This window comes from Lottia gigantea, assembly GCF_000327385.1.
Source record: "Lottia gigantea unplaced genomic scaffold LOTGIsca_302, whole genome shotgun sequence".
Taxonomy (NCBI): Eukaryota; Metazoa; Mollusca; class Gastropoda; family Lottiidae; genus Lottia; species Lottia gigantea.
In genome coordinates this window covers 2,454-22,606 of record NW_008708996.1, presented here as the reverse complement: position 1 = coordinate 22,606, position 20,153 = coordinate 2,454, and the positions used below count along the sequence as shown (strand labels likewise).

Here is a 20,153-nt window from a genome sequence, read left to right as displayed (position 1 = left end):
TAGCCTCATCAGACTGTCTACTTTGATGAATAGTTTAGATTCTTGTATTGTTTTCAACTTTACTACATAGTTACAATTACTGTTTTAATATATTATTATATAAGTTATATCTGTACTATATAGTTATAATTACTGTTTTAATATATTATTATGTAAGTTATATATCAAGGCCTACCTCGTTCTCGTTGTGAGTTATACTTTTCCACATCAAACAGAGACTCGAACGTTTCCTGTAAATAGAATACAATTAAATACAATAATACATAATTGAATACAACTAGGTACAAGATACAATTAGATACAATACGATAAAAAAACACAATAAAACCAGATACAACTAGGTACAATAATATACACCTAGATACAATTAGATACAATTAGATACAATTAGATACACCTAGATAAAATCAGATACAATTAGATACACCTAGATACAATTAGATACAGTCAGATATAATTAGATACACCTAGATACACCTAGATACACTTCGATACAATTAGATATAACTATTAGTTCTAACATGTATCATATGTATTATCTCTATCAAATATGTTTTACCGATCAAGAAAGAATTGCAGTGAACTCAATAGTAACAGATATCAAACTATTCAAAGGGGCATTCTGCTTTTTTTGTAGGTCAAACTGCTTAATAACAATTATAACTCTCCGTTTTTAACTAGCCCTTTTAAAAAAAATTCAGTTTGATCAAGAAGATACATAGATATAAATAGCATACTTTAGAAATATTTTCAGGTATAATTTACGCCGTTTTTGATAGTGGAAACTTTTTACAAAAGAGCAGAATTTAAATCAGATTTTGGTAGAACTGGATGGTTTACAACTTACCCTAGATTTATGATAATCTGCTAAATGACTCTCTTTAATATCTTCATCGTCTTCCGTCTACAAAATAATGTGAGTTAGAAGTCTGGACAAATATGCATTTGATGGCTAAAATTTTGACAGTGAGCTGTGAACACTATGATTGAATACCTTAGCTAAAATTATGTTTCTGAGACTAAAGTATGATTGGGCAAACAGATGGTGAATCTTTCCCTTTGTCTTGAGTCAGTGGTAAAAAGAATAAAATTGATTAAAAGGCTGTGGGCAATTTGAGCACTTGTGAGAGGTTCAAAATTGAAAAAAAAACGATGATCACATCAAGATTAATGACTGAATCAAATTTTACTCGAGTTTCCTAACAAATAATAACAAGTCAGTGAAAAGTGATTCAACGTCAAAATATTGTCTGTTGTGAGGTAAAAAAAATTGTTACCAGTAACACGTTGTCCCAGTGTCTACAAGGACAGAAACGCTGTGTCAGTGAATATACAATCGTTAAAAATTGTTCTGTCCCATTTTGATATGCACTGAGGTGTAAATTGATCAAAATAAGATTCATGTTGGTGATGATAAGTTCCAGTAAACTGAGTGAACTCTCGGAAATAGACGCCAAGTTGACAAACAAAAACGTTAAGAGACATCGTGTGTTATAGATTCCAGACTATTGAGCAAGCCCAATTATTATTCTTTTCTTCATCATGCCTATTCTTTTCAAAACACCTGATGGTACTTGTCTTTGGAGGAGTCCACTACTACACAATTGTTACTCTCAATTTTACTATACTTTGGACTAGATTTTGTATTAGATAGTATTTACCTGAGCAGGATAAAGGTAAGAATCATCTTGCCATCTTTTAACAACTTGTTGAAAAATATCCCAGAAATTAAAACCGTCATCTTCGTTTAAACCCGGTGTTCTTTCTAACCATCGCTATTAAATATACATAAACAAATACAATAATCAATGTATCAATTATAGATTTATACAACTGTTAAAATAGTACTCAATACATCAATTGTAGAGCTATATAGAAATACAACTGTTAAAATAGTACTCAATACATCAATTGTAGAGCAATATAGAAATACTACTGTTAAAATAGTACTCAATACATCAATTATAGAGCTATAAAGAAATACCACTGTTAAAATAGTGCTCAATACATCAATTGTAGAGCCATATAGAAATACTACTGTTAAAACAGTACTCAATACATCAATTGTAGAGTGATATAGAAATACTACTGTTAAAACAGTACTCAATACATCAATTGTAGAGTGATATAGAAATACTACTGTTATAATAGTACTCAATACATCAATTGTAGAGCTATATAGAAATACTACTGTTAAAATAGTACTCAAAACATCAATTATAGAGCTATAGAGAAATACCACTGTTAATATAGTACTCAAAACATCAATTATAGAGCTATAGAGAAATACCACTGTTAAAATAGTGCTCAATACATCAATTGTAGAGCTATATAGAAATACTACTGTTAAAATAGTACTCAAAACATCAATTATAGAGCTATATAGAAATACCACTGTTATAATAGTACTCAATTCATCAATTGTAGAGTGATATTGAAAATACTACTGTTATAATAGTACTCAATACATCAATTGTAGAGTGATATAGAAATACCACTTTTAAAATAGTACTCAATACAACAATTATAGAGCTTTATACAAATACCACTGTTAAAATAGTGCTCAATACATCAATTGTAGAGCTATATAGAAATACTACTGTTAAAATAGTACTCAATACATCAATTGTAGAGCTATATAGAAATACTACTGTTAAAATAGTACTCAATATATCAATTGTAGAGCTATATAGAAATACCACTGTTAAAATAGTATTCAATACTTCAATTGTAGAGCGATATAGAAATATCACTGTTAAAATAGTACTCAATACATCAATTATAGAGCTATATAGAAATACTGCTGTTAAAATAGTACTCAATACATCAATTGTAGAGTGATATAGAAATACTACTGTTAAAATAGTACTCAATACATCAATTGTAGAGCTATATAGAAATATTACTGTTAAAATAGTACTCCATACATCAATTGTAGAGTGATATAGAAATACTACTGTTAAAATAGTACTCAATACATCAATTGTAGAGCTATATAGAAATACCACTGTTAAAATAGTACTCAATACATCACTTGTAGAGCAATATAGAAATACCACTGTTAAAATAGTACCCAATACATCAATTGTAGAGTGATATAGAAATACTACTGTTAAAATAGTACTCAATACATCAATTGTAGAGCTATATAGAAATACTACTGTTAAAATAGTACTCAATACATCAATTCTCGAGTGATATAGAAATACAATTGTTAAAATAGTACTCAATACATCAATTATAGAGTTATACAACTGTTAAAATAGTACTCAATACATCAATTGTAGAGCTATATAGAAATACCACTGTTAAAATAGTACTCAATACATCAATTGTAGAGTTATATAGAAATACTACTGTTAAAATAGTACTCAATACATCAATTGTAGAGCGATATAGAAATACAATTGTTAAAATAGTACTCAATACATCAATTATAGAGTTATACAACTGTTAAAATAGTACTCAATACATCAATTGTAGAGCTATATAGAAATACTACTGTTAAAATAGTACTCAATACATCAATTGTAGAGTGATATAGAAATACTACTGTTAAAATAGTACTCAATACATCAATTGTAGAGCGATATAGAAATACCACTGTTAAAATAGAACTCAATACAACAATTATAGAGTTATTCAACTGTTAAAATAGTACTAAATACATCAATTGTAGAGTGATATAGAAATACTACTGTTAAAATAGTACTCAATACATCAATTGTAGAGTGATATAGAAATACTACTGTTAAAATAGTACTCAATACATCAATTGTAGAGTGATATAGAAATACCACTGTTAAAACAATGTTCAATACATCAATTGTAAAGTGATATAGAAATATCACTGTTAAAATAGTACTCAAAACATCAATTCTAGAGTGATATAGAAATACCACTGTTAAAATAGTACTCAATACATCAATTGTAGAGCGAAATAGAAATACTACTGTTAAAATAGTACTCAATACATCAATTGTAGAGCGATATAGAAATACCACTGTTAAAATAGTACTCAATACATCAATTGTAGAGCGATATAGAAATACCACTGTTAAAATAGTACTCAATACATCAATTGTAGAGTGATATAGAATTACCACTGTTAAAACAATGTTCAATACATCAATTGTAGAGTGATATAGAAATACCACTGTTAAAATAGTACTCAAAACATCAATTGTAGAGTGATATAGAAATATCACTGTTAAAATAGTAGTCAAAACATCAATTCTAGAGTGATATAGAAATACCACTGTTAAAATAGTACTCAATACATCAATTGTAGAGCAATATAGAAATACCACTGTTAAAATATTACTCAATACATCAATTGTAGAGAGATATAGAAATACTAGTGTTAAAATAGTACTCAATACATCAATTGTAGAGCTATATAGAAATACCACTGTTAAAATAGTGCTCAATATAACAATTGTAGAGCGATATAGAAAGACCAATGTTAAAATAGTACTCAATACATCAATTGTAGAGCTATATAGAAATACTACTGTTAAAATAGTACACAATACAGAAATTATAGAGCGATATAGAAATACCACTGTTAAAATAGTACACAATACATCAATTGTAGAGCGATATAGAAATACCACTGTTAAAATAGTACTCAATACATCAATTGTAGAGCTATATAGAAATACTACTGTTAAAATAGTACTCAATACATCAATTGTAGAGCTATATAGAAATACTACTGTTAAAATAGTACACAATACATCAATTGTAGAGCTATATAGAAATACCACTGTTAAAATAGTACTCAATACATCAATTGTATAGTGATATAGAAATACTACTGTTAAAATAGTACTCAATATATCAATTGTAGAGCTATAGAGAAATACCACTGTTAAAATAGTACTCAATATATCAATTATAGAGTTATATAGAAATACTACTGTTAAAATTGTACTCAATACATCAATTGTAGAGTTATACAGAAATACTAATGTTGAAATAGTACTCAATACATCAATTGTAGAGTTATATAGAAATACTACTGTTAAAATAGTACTCAATATATCAATTGTAGAGTTATATAGAAATACTAATGTTAAAATAATACTCAATACATCAATTGTAGAGTGATATAGAAATACTACTGTTAAAATAGTACTCAATACATCAATTATAGAGTTATATAGAAATACTACTGTTAAAATAGTACTCAATACATCAATTGTAGAGCTATATAGAAATACCACTGTTAAAATAGTGTTCAATACATCAATTGTAGAGCAATATAGAAATACCACTGTTAAAATAGTACTCAATACACCAATTGTAGAGCAATATAGAAATACCACTGTTAAAATAGTACTCAATACACCAATTGTAGAGTGATATAGAAATATCACTGTTAAAATAGTACTCAATACATCAATTGTAGAGCTATATAGAAATACCACTGTTAAAATAGTACTCAATACTTCAATTGTAGAGCTATATAGAAATACTGCTGTTAAAATAGTACTCAATACATCAATTGTAGAGCAATATAGAAATACCACTGTTAAAATAGTACTCAATACACCAATTGTAGAGTGATATAGAAATATCACTGTTAAAATAGTACTCAATACATCAATTGTAGAGCTATATAGAAATACCACTGTTAAAATAGTACTCAATACATCAATTGTAGAGCTATATAGAAATACTGCTGTTAAAATAGTACTCGATACATCAATTGTAGAGCTATTTAGAAATACCACTGTTAAAATAGTACTCAATACATCAATTGTAGAGCTATATAGAAATACCACTGTTAAAATAGTACTCAATACATCAATTGTAGAGCTATATAGAAATACCACTGTTAAAATAGTACTCAATACATCAATTGTAGAGTGATATAGAAATACTTCTGTTAAAATAGTACTCAATACATCAATTGTAGAGTTATATAGAAATACTACTGTTAAAATAGTACTTAATACATCAATTGTAGAGCTATATAGAAATACCACTGTTAAAATAGTACTTAATACATCAATTGTAGGGCAATATAGAAATACCACTGTTAAAATAGTGCTAAATATATCAATTATAGAGCTATATAGAAATACCACTGTTAAAATAGTACTAAATACATCAATTGTAGGGCAATATAGAAATACTACTGTTGTGTTTAAGAAGTGGAGATAAATATGAAAACTAGTGTAAAATGTTGAAACGTTTTGTATGTATATATACATGTGTATATGGTGTTGACCTTACCTCGACAAGAGTCAGTAAAGATGGCGAATCGATCGAGTCTTTAAGTTGAGCGATAGATTTCGGATCATTAAAAACTCTGATATAATGTTGTTGGTTATATTTTACTCTGTGATCCTGAAGCAAAAACAAAACCAACGTGAAGATTCTACTAGTGGGAAAGATTGTCCCAGATTTTTTTCCTCAACCTATTAACTTTAATCTTTTGAATTTGAACTCGACTACAAAAGCACTGTTGCAGATGATGCTACCGAGGAAGGACATACCCAACCTCCCAAAACACCCGATGCTAATCCGCAACTGTGTTATTGAAATCGGCATTTCTTCCGGATTGTCCACATTACTAATATTGTTTTTCTTGTGTATAAATATTCACAAATGCCAGTCTTATCTTTTCTGCCTAATTAAACTGTAAAGATTATTGAAAACAGTCTTAAAGACTTCATTGTCAGTATCTTTATTAAACCAGAAAGGAATTCTAGACTGAAACCTATATGAGGCATATTTCAACACCAGAATGTTGATTGCTTACCTCTTTTACACCCATTTTATTTTCAAAAAGTCGGAATTGTAAACTTTGGAAACCCGAAGCTGTTGCTAGACCAGTTCTGGAAAAATAATAAGAATTAACGATTAGTATTTCAGCCAATGAGCGGAGATGGAGGATTGATGGGGGTGGGGGTGAATTGGAGGGACTGTTGATATAGAGCAAGTGTATATCGTGATGTTTTAATGATACCTTTCGATGAAGACTTAATGATAATATTTACCAGAGAAATAAGCCAAGTATTAGTAGACTTCTAGAATTAATGGCGGGTTAACGAAAGGTGTCGCTCCGAGGCGATGTCCGGGATCTTAGAGCCTCTATTTCTGACGGCTTGAGATGAATTTTGACATTTAGAAGGCTTAATTTTCACTTCAAAATAAGACTTGCCACAGACCTGAAGTAGGCGGAGCATAGCTTTAAAATCACGTACTCATAATAACAAGGAGAAGGCATAATTTATTGTCTTTGTTAATTTGAATTTCTATGCCATTGTTGGAATATTACTAGCTATTCGGATATGTCGAAATGTTAGAGGACAAGGAATACCTTACCTGAACTCCAAGAAATCTAATGGTGTCATTGTCTCTAGTATATTAATCTGGTCCACCAATAACTTGAAAATATTAATATGAAGATTAATACCTGGCATGGTGCCTAGTAGTATTTAGTTATATTAATTAGAATGCTTCATATTATATATAAGCTTAGATTCCTAGACCTGTTTCTAGTGGTATCCCTTTTTTCTTTTCACCTCTATAGTAGAGGCGGGAGTCACACTCGATACAAATATGCAGACCATACTTATTCTTTACGAAACACCTGATAAAACTTCTCGTTTGAGGAGTCCACTACTATATTATTTTTGGATACTGGAAATGTTTTGCTTGTAAGAATTTTCATCATAGAGAATTGATTGATGCATTATTTTAAAGCTGAGACCATTCTGTATTCTATCCTGCTAAAATCTCTATTTTGAAATTTTGGTCACTGTGAATTTTATTTGACTATGTCGGTCAGATAATACAGTTGTATTGAGAGATATTGTGTTGGTAAATTTGAATTACCTTTAAAATGAGGACGACTCGGTTTAATCTGTTAACTATTAACAATGTCTTACTTTCATCTAGAAGCTGAAATTAGATTATTTGTCTCCTGTTAAAGGAATTGTTAGTTTTAGATTAATTGCAAGAACCACAGACAACTGACTGAAACTTGGAACAGTACAAACCAATGCTACCAACACACATGCACAATTAAAAAAGAACTTCTCGAAATCTCTTTAATCTAATGAGTTTTAAAAAATTGATTAATAGTAATATTGAGAGTAATAGTTAGTAATAAAAGTAATAGTTATAATGATAGTAATAGTAATAGTTAGTAATTGTTAGAGTTAGTAATAGTACTAGTAATAGCAATAGTAATAGTAGTAATAGTAATAGTAATAGTTAGAGTTGGAATAGTAATAGTAATAGTCATAGTTAGAGTTAGTAATAGTAATAGTAATAGTAATAGTAATAGTTAGAGTTAGTAAATCTGAACCAAGTTCTATTTGTTTATCTTATAAGATATAATTGACTAAAACAGGAAAAAAACAAACAATTGATTTACTCAACAGCCTAAAAGAGCTTATTCACGCGTTGGTCATATTGAATCCAGAACGAGGCTCATAAGAAAAACAAACAAAGACAACGTAGTGTCAATGCAGTAAAATCACCACTTTGACTTCGCCACTCCTAGTAACTCAAAACTAATAATATTTTACTTCATTAAAATCGAAACTAATTAATCATACATTCAGATGAAGTTTACCTTCACACATTTTTAAGCTCATTTTCTCGGTGTTGATCAGGGTTTAGTGACGTCACATAGACTATTCATTCAAATGACGTCGACAGCTTTTCAATGGATGACGTAATTTACGTTATGAACCTCGCTTTCAGTGTGTTAGAAACGAGGCGTGAATAAGGACTATAGGAAGGAATTTAATTATTTGTTTATAATCGAGGTGAAGATTCTGTAAATCAGAGGGAAGAATATTCTCATCACTAAAAACTGTGACTGTGAAATATCAAATCTTATCTCGTTTTTTTCTAGTATTCTTCTTTGGGAGTCAATCGATGAACATTTGACATATGCCGAGCTATTACTATGTGACAGTTCGCGACAAGTCGAGAAATACCTTGTTTTGCTGATTCGAATTGCTCGCAAAGGAAGCTTTCTACCAATTAAAATTGAAAAACAGGAATATCATTCTGAGAAACGCGGGGCTAGATAGCTGTGCTCTGGTAAAAACAAACTTACTGGTGCTCTGGTAAAAAAAAATTTACCGGTGTTCTGGTAAAAACAAATTTATCGGTGCTCTGGTAAAAACAAACTTTCCGATGCTCTGGTAAAAACAAACTTAGCGGTGGTCTGGTAAAAGCAAACTTACCGGTGGTCTGGTAAAAAACAAACTTACTGGTGGTCTGGTAAAAACAAACTTAACCGGTAAAAACACACTTACCGATGCTCTGGTAAAAACAAACTTACCGGTGTTCTGGTAAAAACAAACTTACTTGTGCTCTGGTAAAAACAAACTTACCGGGGTTCTAGTAAAAACAAACTTACTTGTGCTCTGGTAAAAACAAACTTACCGGTGCTCTGGTAAAAACAAACTTACCGGTGCTCTGGTAAAAACAAACTTATCGGTGCTCTGGTAAAAACAAACTTACCGATGCTCTGGTAAAAACAAACTTACCGGTGCTCTGGTAAAGACAAACTTATCGGTGCTCTGGTAAAAGCAAACTTACCGGTGCTCTGGTAAAAGCAAACTTATCGGTGCTCTGGTAAAAACAAACTTACTGATGCTTTGGTAAAATAACACTTACCGGTGCTCTGGTAAAAGCAAACTTAAAGATGCTCTGGTAAAAAAAACTTATCGGTGCTCTGGTAAAAACAAAGTTACCGATGCTTTGGTAAAAAAACACTTACCGGTGCTCTGGTAAAAGCAAACTTACAGGCGCTCTGGTAAAAAAAACTTATCGGTGCTCTGGTAAAAACAAAGTTACCGATGCTCTGGTAAAAACTAACTTACAAACTTACCGGTGCTCTGGTAAAAACGAACTTACCGGTGCTCTGAAGACATCTCTTACTGAATCAATTTCAAACAATATCTGTTTAAACCACAATTCATAGGCTGTAAAATAAACACATCATTATGTCACCTTATACATTTAATGTCAGTTAGTCGAGCAAGAGATTCAAAATGGCCAGGGCGCAGATTCATTCTTCCACTATGTAAATTGATAAAAAATTTAAAACGCCAGACTATTTTCTTGATGGGAACGTGTGGGAACGCCACTGTCCCTGTCGTATTACCTTGATGTGTTATGATGAAAAGATGTTCATCGTGGACTGCTGACGTCATCGATAAAGAATCCAATAACCCATGGAGCTGAAAGACAAAAAATTTGGTGAAAAACAAAGTACCAATTTTTGGTGATAAAATACAATTAATATTATATCTATCAGTTCCACTTTAAAATCTACATAGAATGGTAATGCCGATATGAATATATATTCATCAGTGAACTTATCTGGTGTCATAACTATACAACAAAATCCCTCTTTAATCCAATAAATACACAAAATTAAGTAATATTTGAAAGACAATTATTACATGTAGTTTTGTGGATAATCTCGAAATTTATTGATCTATGTTTAATGCCGCTAATCAATATTCAACACCTAGGTTAAAAAAATCATTACCTAAGTTAAAATAATTATCACCGAGGTTTAAATAATAATCACCTAGGTTTAAATAATGATCACCAAGGTTAAAATATTTAGCACCTAGGTTTAAATAATGATCACTTAAGTTTGAATAATGACCACCTAGGTTAAAATATTGACGACCTAGGTCAAAATATTGACCACTTAGGTTAAAATAAGGATCACCTAGGTCAAAATAATGATCACTTGAGTTAAAATAATTATCAGCTAGGTTACAATATTAATCACCTAGGTTAAAATATTGATCCCCTAGGTTAAAATAATTATCACTAAGGTTAAAATAATTATCACTAAGGTTAAAATATTGATCACTTTGGTTAAAATAATTATCACTAAGGTTAAAATGATTATCACTAAGGTTAAAATAATTATCACTAAGGTTAAAATAATTATCACTAAGGTTAAAATGATTATCACCAAGGTTAAAATAATTATCACCAAGGTTAAAATAATTATCACCTAGGTTAAAATAATTATCACTAAGGTTAAAATAATTATCACCTAGGTTAAAATAATTATCACTAAGGTTAAAATAATTATCACTAAGGTTAAAATAATTATCACCTAGGTTAAAATAATTATCACCTAGGTTAAAATAATTATCACTAAGGTTAAAATAATTATCACCTAGGTTAAAATAATTATCACTAAGGTTAAAATAATTATCACTAAGGTTAAAATAATTATCACTAAGGTTAAATAATTATCACCTAGGTTAAAATAATTATCACCTAGGTTAAAATAATTATCACTAAGGTTAAAATAATTATCACCTAGGTTAAAATATTGATCACCTGGGTTAAAATAATTATCACTAAGGTCAAAATGATTATCAACTTAGTTAAAATATTTATCACCAAGATTAATATGATTATCACCAAGGTTAAAATAATTATCACCAAGGCTAAAATATTGATCACCTAGGTTAAAATTAAAGTGAAATATGTCATATGTGAGCCACGTACTCCTTATTCTAATCAACATAGCTTTAAATAAATACTCAATAAATCATCTTTCTTAACTATTCTAGATATTACGAAAAACAGGTTGAACTTATCTAAATAGTATTCATAAGTACTAGAAATGTACAAAAATCACAGTCATAATTCCTTCAAAAATACTTCAAACTAGAATATTTCACTTTCTATTTCTATATATGTCTTTTCTATATATCACAGAGTATCTGTTCCTTTAAAAACTACGGACAACCAGGACACGACCAATGCCAAGAGGCTTAGCTAAAGATCAGTTAATATCCTTGAGTGAAGAGTAATACTAGAGATAATCAAACTGTAGGAGCAACGTGACCTCAAATCTCTCGTGATCACCAGCTGTGAGGATATATACCAGGATGAAATTAATTATAAACATTTTTTCATGTTTTCTGTTTCCGCCCATCGATGTTGTAAATCATAATACTCTTTTTCGGGCTTTTTTTTATGAGTTAGCTGCCATATGGGCGTATCTAACACGCTGTTATACAATGATGAGAAACTAATGACCGTGTAGATAAATATTAATTATTAATATCATACTAATCAGACTATCTTCATTTTTTAAGGGAATGGTAAAGAGGTTTTCTTAATTTATTTATGTGTATCAGGGACACTAATAGCATAAATTTGTATAATTCCAATTTTCAATCAAACATCTGCGGTTCCTGCAATTCCACTAAAACTAAGTGTTTGGCGATATCACTAATCGCGATGTCCTTATGTGATACAGAGTATCTTGCAATTAGTGGCGTCATCAAACGCCTAGAATTTATAATATCAAACAAGTTTAATAATTGTCTCCGATAGTTTTATCGTCTGCAAGACAGATCGTTATCATCCAATCAAATTAATTTTCTTTTCAATTGCATGATCCGCACGAGATTATCGACAAGGTGAAAAACGACCGAATGGAGATTTTTGTGCCCGTGTCAGTCGGTGAATCTTAAGGCAAGACTCCAATTGGCGAAAAAAGACTCCGACCAAGACCACTCGTACTGAAGTAGATAGCTGACAGGATGACTGACTAATTTCCAAATCGTCTTGTTTGACATTTTAAAATAAATTGTCATTTCTTCTACAGAAAACAAAGTATGCATTTCGCTTGGATCAAGCTGGTACGCCAATGATCCAATGTTACTGATACAAAATAGCAACCCTTATTTTCTTTTTTACAAAAAAACAAGCGCGCTTGAGTTATTATATTTCTGGAAGATCGTTTGTATTGTCTTCCATTGGTGAATTTAAAATATATGTAATTTCTAATAAATTATTTTTCATTATCTAATATCACTGAAAACAGGAAGAGCCTTCAAAAATGAATCCTTATGTCGATATGTATGATTAGACCGGTTTTCCTTATTAAGAGATTTCACAAGAGATCGTGTTGCAGAAAGAATTAGCATGAAACTTACCCCTAAATAGTCGCTGTAAGAACTCGGTACCTTGTTGGACATTTTGTTGATCTTTCTTCTGAAGGTTGAACCGTTTTCTGATCCTTGTAACTAAAACTATAAAACACCTTTGAATCCGGGTCCTTTTTTAAAGATACACCTTGCCTCTATCTATTGTACCTGACTGATTTCTAGCGTTTTGCGAAAACTGGTTGTTATTGCCCTGAAAACACCAGTCACGTGATACAGGGGATGAGAAAAGTAGCAGGTGTTAGACGGGATTGATTCAGATAAGAACTGGACTTTAAATTAGAACATCGCCGACTTAACCCTGAATTATTTATCTCGTCTAAAAGATTACTCAATATTTAGACAATTTGACAGATATTGAGTTAATACTTTATATAATAATCCTCTTATTTAAGAGTTACAATTCAACTTGACAAATATTGGAATTTACATTTTTCACATTGGCTCTTTATCCCATCCCAAGTTTCAAGTTTCTATGGGTATTTTGGGAACTGTTTGTTGCTGAAACATGCAAAGAATTTTTTTTATTTTCCTTGGGTTTATATAAACATCACTATGTGTTTATATTTTTACCAATTCTATGTATCTAACTATGTAGTGTATGTGATCATGGTTTTTACGAGTTAAGAACTTAAAAAAAAGAAGTTTGTTTAGATTTGTTGATGAGTAAGGCAGGTAATTGAATTGATTAAACATTCTGCTATAAATTTGGAGCGCGAAAACGTATAAAAACTATATTTTTCGATTTGCTTTATAAAAGTGGTGGGGGTACAATTGAGGGTGCAAACCATTTTTCTAGGGGCGTTGCCACTGAAGACACGTGGTCTATATGACTTGTAACGTAAATGAAATGATTGACATCTTTAACTTATTACGACATTGATCACGTGTTACGTTTATCCAATGAAATAGAAGCTCGTGCAAGTCGTGAGTTTTGTTTTTATAAAAAAGGGTGGAGCTTTTTTTTTTTTTTGTGTGAACAATATTTTATTCATAAGAGAAATGGATTAGGGAACAGGCTTTCGCCTATATGATCCCTTTTCCTATTAATACAAAATTACAGACCAATTTAAATGAAATACAATATGATATATTCAATATAATAATATAATTACATGTAAATGAGAATACACACATAAAATAAAAGTAGAAAAGAAGATACAGGACTATTAAAATAATAAAATTATCACATTTTGTTAAAAAAAACTAAATTAATGACAGTAAAATAATTACTTAATTACTTAAACTTGGAATCTTCTGCTGATATTTAAAAATGAATGTACTTTTTCGAAAATTTTGAGAGATTGTGATAATGATTCAGTTCCGTATAAGAGGCAATGTGAATTTATCAAATGAGGTAGTTGAATCAAATGAAATAAAATGAATGGAGTTTTACGTCCTACTTTTCTATAGTTGAATCAGTATTTTGGATTGGTTTCGTGTGTCTGAATGTAAGGGACAGTATAAAAGAAAATGTTCAGTATCTTCAAATTAACGGCCACACTGACATGTAGGACTGTCTGAAATATAATGAAGAAATTTATAGGCATTGAGATCACTACAGGAAATGTAGAATATGATATTTTCGGCTGCCAAATAAATATGAATAAGGGACAATACTATCTTGTGATTTAAAGAATGTTTTTTTAAGATTTTACTGAGTGGACAGTTTTAAAATTGTTCGGGCAAGTTGTTCTATTTTATGTATATTTCATCGTGTGACACGTTAATAAACATTCTTTTCTTCTTCTTCTTCTTCTTCTTCTTCTTCTTCTCTATTAACGTATTGTTGATGGTAAAAAAAGTGATAGAAAAGCTGAGTTCTACATAGATATTCCTGAAGCTTCTTATTACATCTGAAGTTATATGGTTTGGATTCAATTTGGACTAATTCAGAAAGATACATAGGAGTCAAATTAATTGTTTTATACAATATGATTAGCTGATGTCGTCTTCGTCTCTCCTATAGTGTGATGAATCCAGTTTCCTTGTAAATGACATCATGGCTAGTTCCCCTTACAGCACCATAGTTCTGAGTGCATCTAATTGTACATTTTCTAAAGCATCTTTTAGTTCGGCAGTGCACCCATCCCAAATGACATTACAGTAATCAAAATGAGGAAGTATGTATGAGGTATAAATGGTATAGAGAGACTTTCTATTTAAGCGGTATTTCATAGATCTCAGACAATTGACCAGTATACCAGTTTTAGTTAAAAAGTCCTGAATGTGAACATCCCATTGACAGTTTTATTGGAGGGTGGAGCTTCAGCCGCCTTCATGAAGAAACCGTAGTGGTCTTTTAGTGTAGGATAATGACCGAGGACGAAACGAAGCCTGAGGGTATTTGGCCAGGCCTTTCTCTTTCGAGGACCTTTCTCACTGGTATAAACGAGTCGTTTCAGGAATTTTAACAAATATTTGGAACATCCAATTCTACATTTAAAAATTCTATATGTAGTATTAAACGATACAAGTCACCCGATAAAAATACGTTCCAAAAATATAGTTTTGAATTTTTATAACGCACTTTTAAAATCATAATTACTGTAAGTGTAAGTTGTGTCTTAACGATGACCAGTGAAAAGTTTTACTAGAAACATAAAGGTATACATTGTTATGTTAAGGTGAAAAGAAAATTTAACTCATAGAACAACTTTTATTTTTCATATAGGCCCAGTGGGTAAAAGAATATTTATACAAATCAGCTTTTTCTTTATTAAAAAGTAAACGACAAGTCACTACCACCAAAACAAATTTATTATCATTGTTAAAATTAACAAAACATAAGCGTCGAAACCGGTATTGTTATCAATATTTGTATATATTGAAGTAACGTCCAATGTAATGAACATTAGGAGGTACGTTTAATATTTTTATACAATCAAAGTCATTTCACGTATATTTCTAAGAGATCTAAGATTTCCTTGTCAGTTTTTTTCAAATGCTATTCGGACAGTGTCTAAACCGGTATTGTTATCAATATTTGTATATGTGATGAGCACTGCATTAGGAAGTACGTTTAATATTTTAATTTTTTCAACAAAGTCGGTTGGATTTTTGAGCTATGAAGGGTGTTGACCAACAGTAATAACAAAATGGTCAATGTATTCGCAAACTCAGTAAGATTCGCTCGCGCAATCTGAAATGTATTAAACATTATGCTCATAGAGCAATAAAAATAATACAAAACCATTTATTCATGACGTGTGAATCACAGCACAGCTTGAATCTTACAAACTTATTAAGGGCAGAAGTTGTTCTTACTTCAACACTTATATTATATTACAAGATATATTCCCTCGAAAATAAAACCTGTCCCTCAACTGTAAAACTCAAAATATAGAACCTGTCAAGAGAGGGTTATTATTGAATTATAATCAACTTGCGACATCAAGGAGATTTGCCGCCAAAGGTTTATAAATACAGTTTCTACTGTAGTTAATTCCGTATTAATATTTTACGTAACTAACACACGCGAACGGAAGTGGGCGTTGGCTTAGTACGTAGAAGGCATCCGGACAAATGAGAGATACAAGATAGTTGGTTAAAATATTTGATAGAAAATATAATTACTCTCGTATTTTTATCAACTTTCTTCCTTTCTTCATTCGAGAACCAAAAAAACATCATTAACTCTTTAATCATTTAATCATTTAATCATTTAATCATTTAATCAAAATCTTCTCATTTATAAGAATAACAATTATTAAATTTTACCCCTGATTATTAATAATATAGTGTTGGGTGACTTGAAGGAAATTGGGTTCTAAGATCTTTTTTAATAACTATCACATTACCTATCAAATATAGAAATTAGAACAGAGTATATTTAAGAGACCCTCGAAATGACTTACTCCAGACTGTTGGCAGAGAATATTGAGAACGATGAACACCATGTTTCTGCTCGTAGTTTTTCTGTTGATTCCAGCAACATCAGCATTTGACTCGACTCAGACAAACAGAACAATTGTCAATTCTACAATCACTACCAAGATCAATGGTTCGAGTATTGGCCTGGGCACTTGTTCGGAATTTACTCCTCAAAGTTGTTCGGGTGTTTGTGGCCAGTTCTTTGAGTTATGGTGTTCATGTGATGAATATTGTCAGGTATATAGACGATGTTGTTTTGATTATGAAGCAGTTTGTAAAGAAGAATCGGAGAAATCCAAACAAGATCATGAAAACCTGATGAACGTAACGGTAGAATGTGACAGTAATATGTCGGGAGTTCACGTCCCTCAACAGGTAATTATGGTCGTATTTTCTTTCTTCTTTTCGAACAAATCATCTTTGGATAGATATCATTTGTTAGTAGAGACGTTGGTCGTCTATATAGTCAACGACGCGAATCAAAGCTCATTTAGAGATAACTAATAACTGTATACATGTAATCACAGAATGGTTGCAGGTATCGTACCGAACGTTCATAATGATGACACGATCCAATGTTTGCTAGAAAACTTCAGATATTCATGGTAGCTGTTATATAGAATTCAGTACTATAAAATACATACCAAACTACGTATGGTTCCTACATGTAAATCAAACATACAAACGTAGTTCGCAGCCATTTTGAATCTCTTCAAGGGTTTAGAAATGGCTTTTATTGTGATATGAAGCTTTTAAATATTTCAGCCTTCTTCAACATTCGTCTCATTAAGTCGAGGAAGAGATTCAAAATGGCTGTAAACTATGTTCGTTTGTGTTATTTACATGTAAGAACTATATGTAGTTTCGTTTGTATGAAATAGTAAATTATCATCTAGTTTGATAATTTCTGATCAGTTTAACCCTTTAATTGTGAATTCTTAATATTGAATGTTTCTCGGTTCATTGGTTGGTCTGTCAGTCGCCTTCTTTATTCTTGAACTGTCATTGGGGCTAAGGGCAATTTCCACCACCTCCACCCCCACCTTCTCGAAAGAATGGATTGCCCCCCTGAAAACGTTCTGATAACTGACCCGTTTAATTACTCCAACTTAACACACTGCCCCAATGCCCTTCAGAACAATCAAGTCTAGCTACGTGGTCTGATTATGTCTGTTTTAGTTTGAACATTTTTAAGCGGCAATCTCATTTTAAAATAGGCAGCGACTTGACAACAAGTTTTTTACCCACCCTCCCCGGGCCTGTAGCCATACTTTATTGTTCAGAGAAGCAAGTGTTTAGTTGACGTAATGTAATTGCTCGGTTGTTTATTTTTTTCCCGGGAGCCCTTAGCTAATGACCTGACACCCTCTATTTCCCTCTCTTTCCCTCTCTTTCACCTCTCTTTTCCCCTCTCTTTCCCCTCTCTTTCCCTCTCTTTCACCTCTCTTCCCCCTCTCTTTCTCTTTCCCCCGCTTTCCCCCTTTTACCCCACCCCTTTTCCACTCTTTCTTCCTCTCTTTCCCCTCTCTTTCCCTCTCTTTCTCTGGAACTGTGGAACTAACAGTTGAGCCGGAAGACACCTGATACCACTTTTCATTATGAAATGCTTACACACTTATGCTTGATATACTTCCTCTCTACCAATGTTTCGCCAAAACGTTGTTTGGATTTCGGATTTTGTTTTGCAATTTGAATTGATAGCACTCGGTTTATTTTTTCGGAATTGTTCACCATTTCAATCATTATATATAAGATTGCTGTTAAAATATTTTTATCTTTGTTGACTGTTTTGATAGTTTTAGATGTTCTGCTCTTTCCTTGTATCATATTCGTCTTTTGTTAGTTGTCTTTATTATTATTGTGTATTTTGATCTGTTGTTCTACATTAATATTCTATTTTGAATCTGTTTACTTGATTTATTATATATGAATTGAAACTGAAAATGAGTTTTATTTTTGACCTTAACGTCCCTGATTGGGCCCATGAAGATGGAAAATATCAGTTTAATTAAAATGAAATATAATATTTTTATCTTAGAGAATCAGTCCAGCTAGTGGTTGAGTAAAAATAAAAACTGATAACGAAATATAAATCTTATTCTAATTAGACTGACAAATATTCTATATATAGAATAAAATATTTGTAATACAAGAAATTGTGTTGTAGAAAAAAAAATGAGCGTAAAACTTCCCCATAATAATCTCCAACACCTAAATTAGTTTACGCTACTTAATCAACATTGTGTAACATTATAAAAATATATCAGATATAATATACACTGTTATAGATATTGAATATTGTGCAAACTGTGACCTAGACCAGTGCTTCTATAAGACAGTATTTCTTATAACACCTATTACTACTGTGATCTAGACCAGTGCTTCTATAAGACAGTATCTCTTATAACACCTATTACTACTGTGACCCAGACCAGTGCTTCTATAAGACAGTATCTATTATAACACCTGATACTACTGTGACCTAGACCAGTGCTTCTATAAGACAGTATCTATTATAACACCTGATACTACTGTGACCTAGACCAGTGCTTCTATAAGACAGTATCTCCTATAACACCTGATACTACTGTGATCTAGACCAGTGCTTCTATAAGACAGTATCTCTTATAACACCTGATACTACTGTGACCTAGACCAGTGCTTCTATAAGACAGTATTTCTTATAACACCTGATACTACTGTGATCTAGACCAGTGCTTCTATAAGACAGTATCTCTTATAACACCTATTACTACTGTGATCTAGCCCAGTGCTTCTATAAGACAGTATCTCTTATGACACCTGATACTACTGTGATCTAGACCAGTGCTTCTATAAGACAGTATCTCTTATAACACCTGATACTACTGTGATCTAGACCAGTGCTTCTATAAGACAGTATCTCTTATAACTCCTGATACTACTGTGACCTAGGCCAGTGCTTCTATAAGACAGTATCTCTTATAACACCTATTACTACTGTGTATAACAATGTTTAGTGTGAAATATAATTGATCATAATTACAGTCTTGTTTATAAATGTTCACTAAAGAACATACCAAGTACGAAGTTCGTAATAACTTGATATTATGAATATAGGGGTAGGGTTGATGTCTCTGTCTTGAAACGACACTGCTTGGCTAAACATTACTAAGAAATCATTTTTAAACCGGGGTCCACAACAGACCTCCAAGTTGACAATAAAACATTATATAAAAATTAATAAACGATACAATTATTCCAGTGAGAAGATTGTAATAAAAACTAAAAGAAAAAAATACCAAGATCTGAAATTATAAGATTGTG

The 20,153-nt window shown here is 31.3% G+C and overlaps 2 protein-coding genes across 2 annotated transcripts in view; one reads left to right on the top strand and one right to left on the bottom strand.

Annotated features, from left to right (window-relative positions):
- Positions 1-13,114, bottom strand: part of LOTGIDRAFT_202558 (hypothetical protein) — a 34,886-nt gene extending 21,772 nt beyond the window's left edge. The window contains exons 1-10 of the mRNA XM_009057598.1: positions 12,966-13,114; positions 10,145-10,220; positions 9,895-9,962; positions 7,852-7,917; positions 7,339-7,400; positions 6,773-6,848; positions 6,244-6,357; positions 1,662-1,775; positions 848-904; positions 176-230 (exon numbers count right to left, since the gene is read on the bottom strand). Coding sequence (XP_009055846.1) covers positions 176-230; positions 848-904; positions 1,662-1,775; positions 6,244-6,357; positions 6,773-6,848; positions 7,339-7,400; positions 7,852-7,917; positions 9,895-9,962; positions 10,145-10,220; positions 12,966-13,007 — 730 coding nt within the window. The 5' untranslated portion in view covers positions 13,008-13,114. The remainder of the gene's footprint in view (positions 1-175; positions 231-847; positions 905-1,661; positions 1,776-6,243; positions 6,358-6,772; positions 6,849-7,338; positions 7,401-7,851; positions 7,918-9,894; positions 9,963-10,144; positions 10,221-12,965) is intronic.
- A 3,748-nt stretch (positions 13,115-16,862) lies between these two features.
- On the top strand, positions 16,863-18,909 carry LOTGIDRAFT_175543 (hypothetical protein; the record flags this gene model as incomplete). The annotated part of the gene is made up of 2 exons (XM_009057597.1): positions 16,863-17,222; positions 18,886-18,909. 2 exons carry the CDS (start codon positions 16,863-16,865, stop codon positions 18,907-18,909), a joined length of 384 nt encoding a protein of 127 aa, XP_009055845.1.
- Between the last annotated feature and the right edge of the window lie 1,244 nt (positions 18,910-20,153).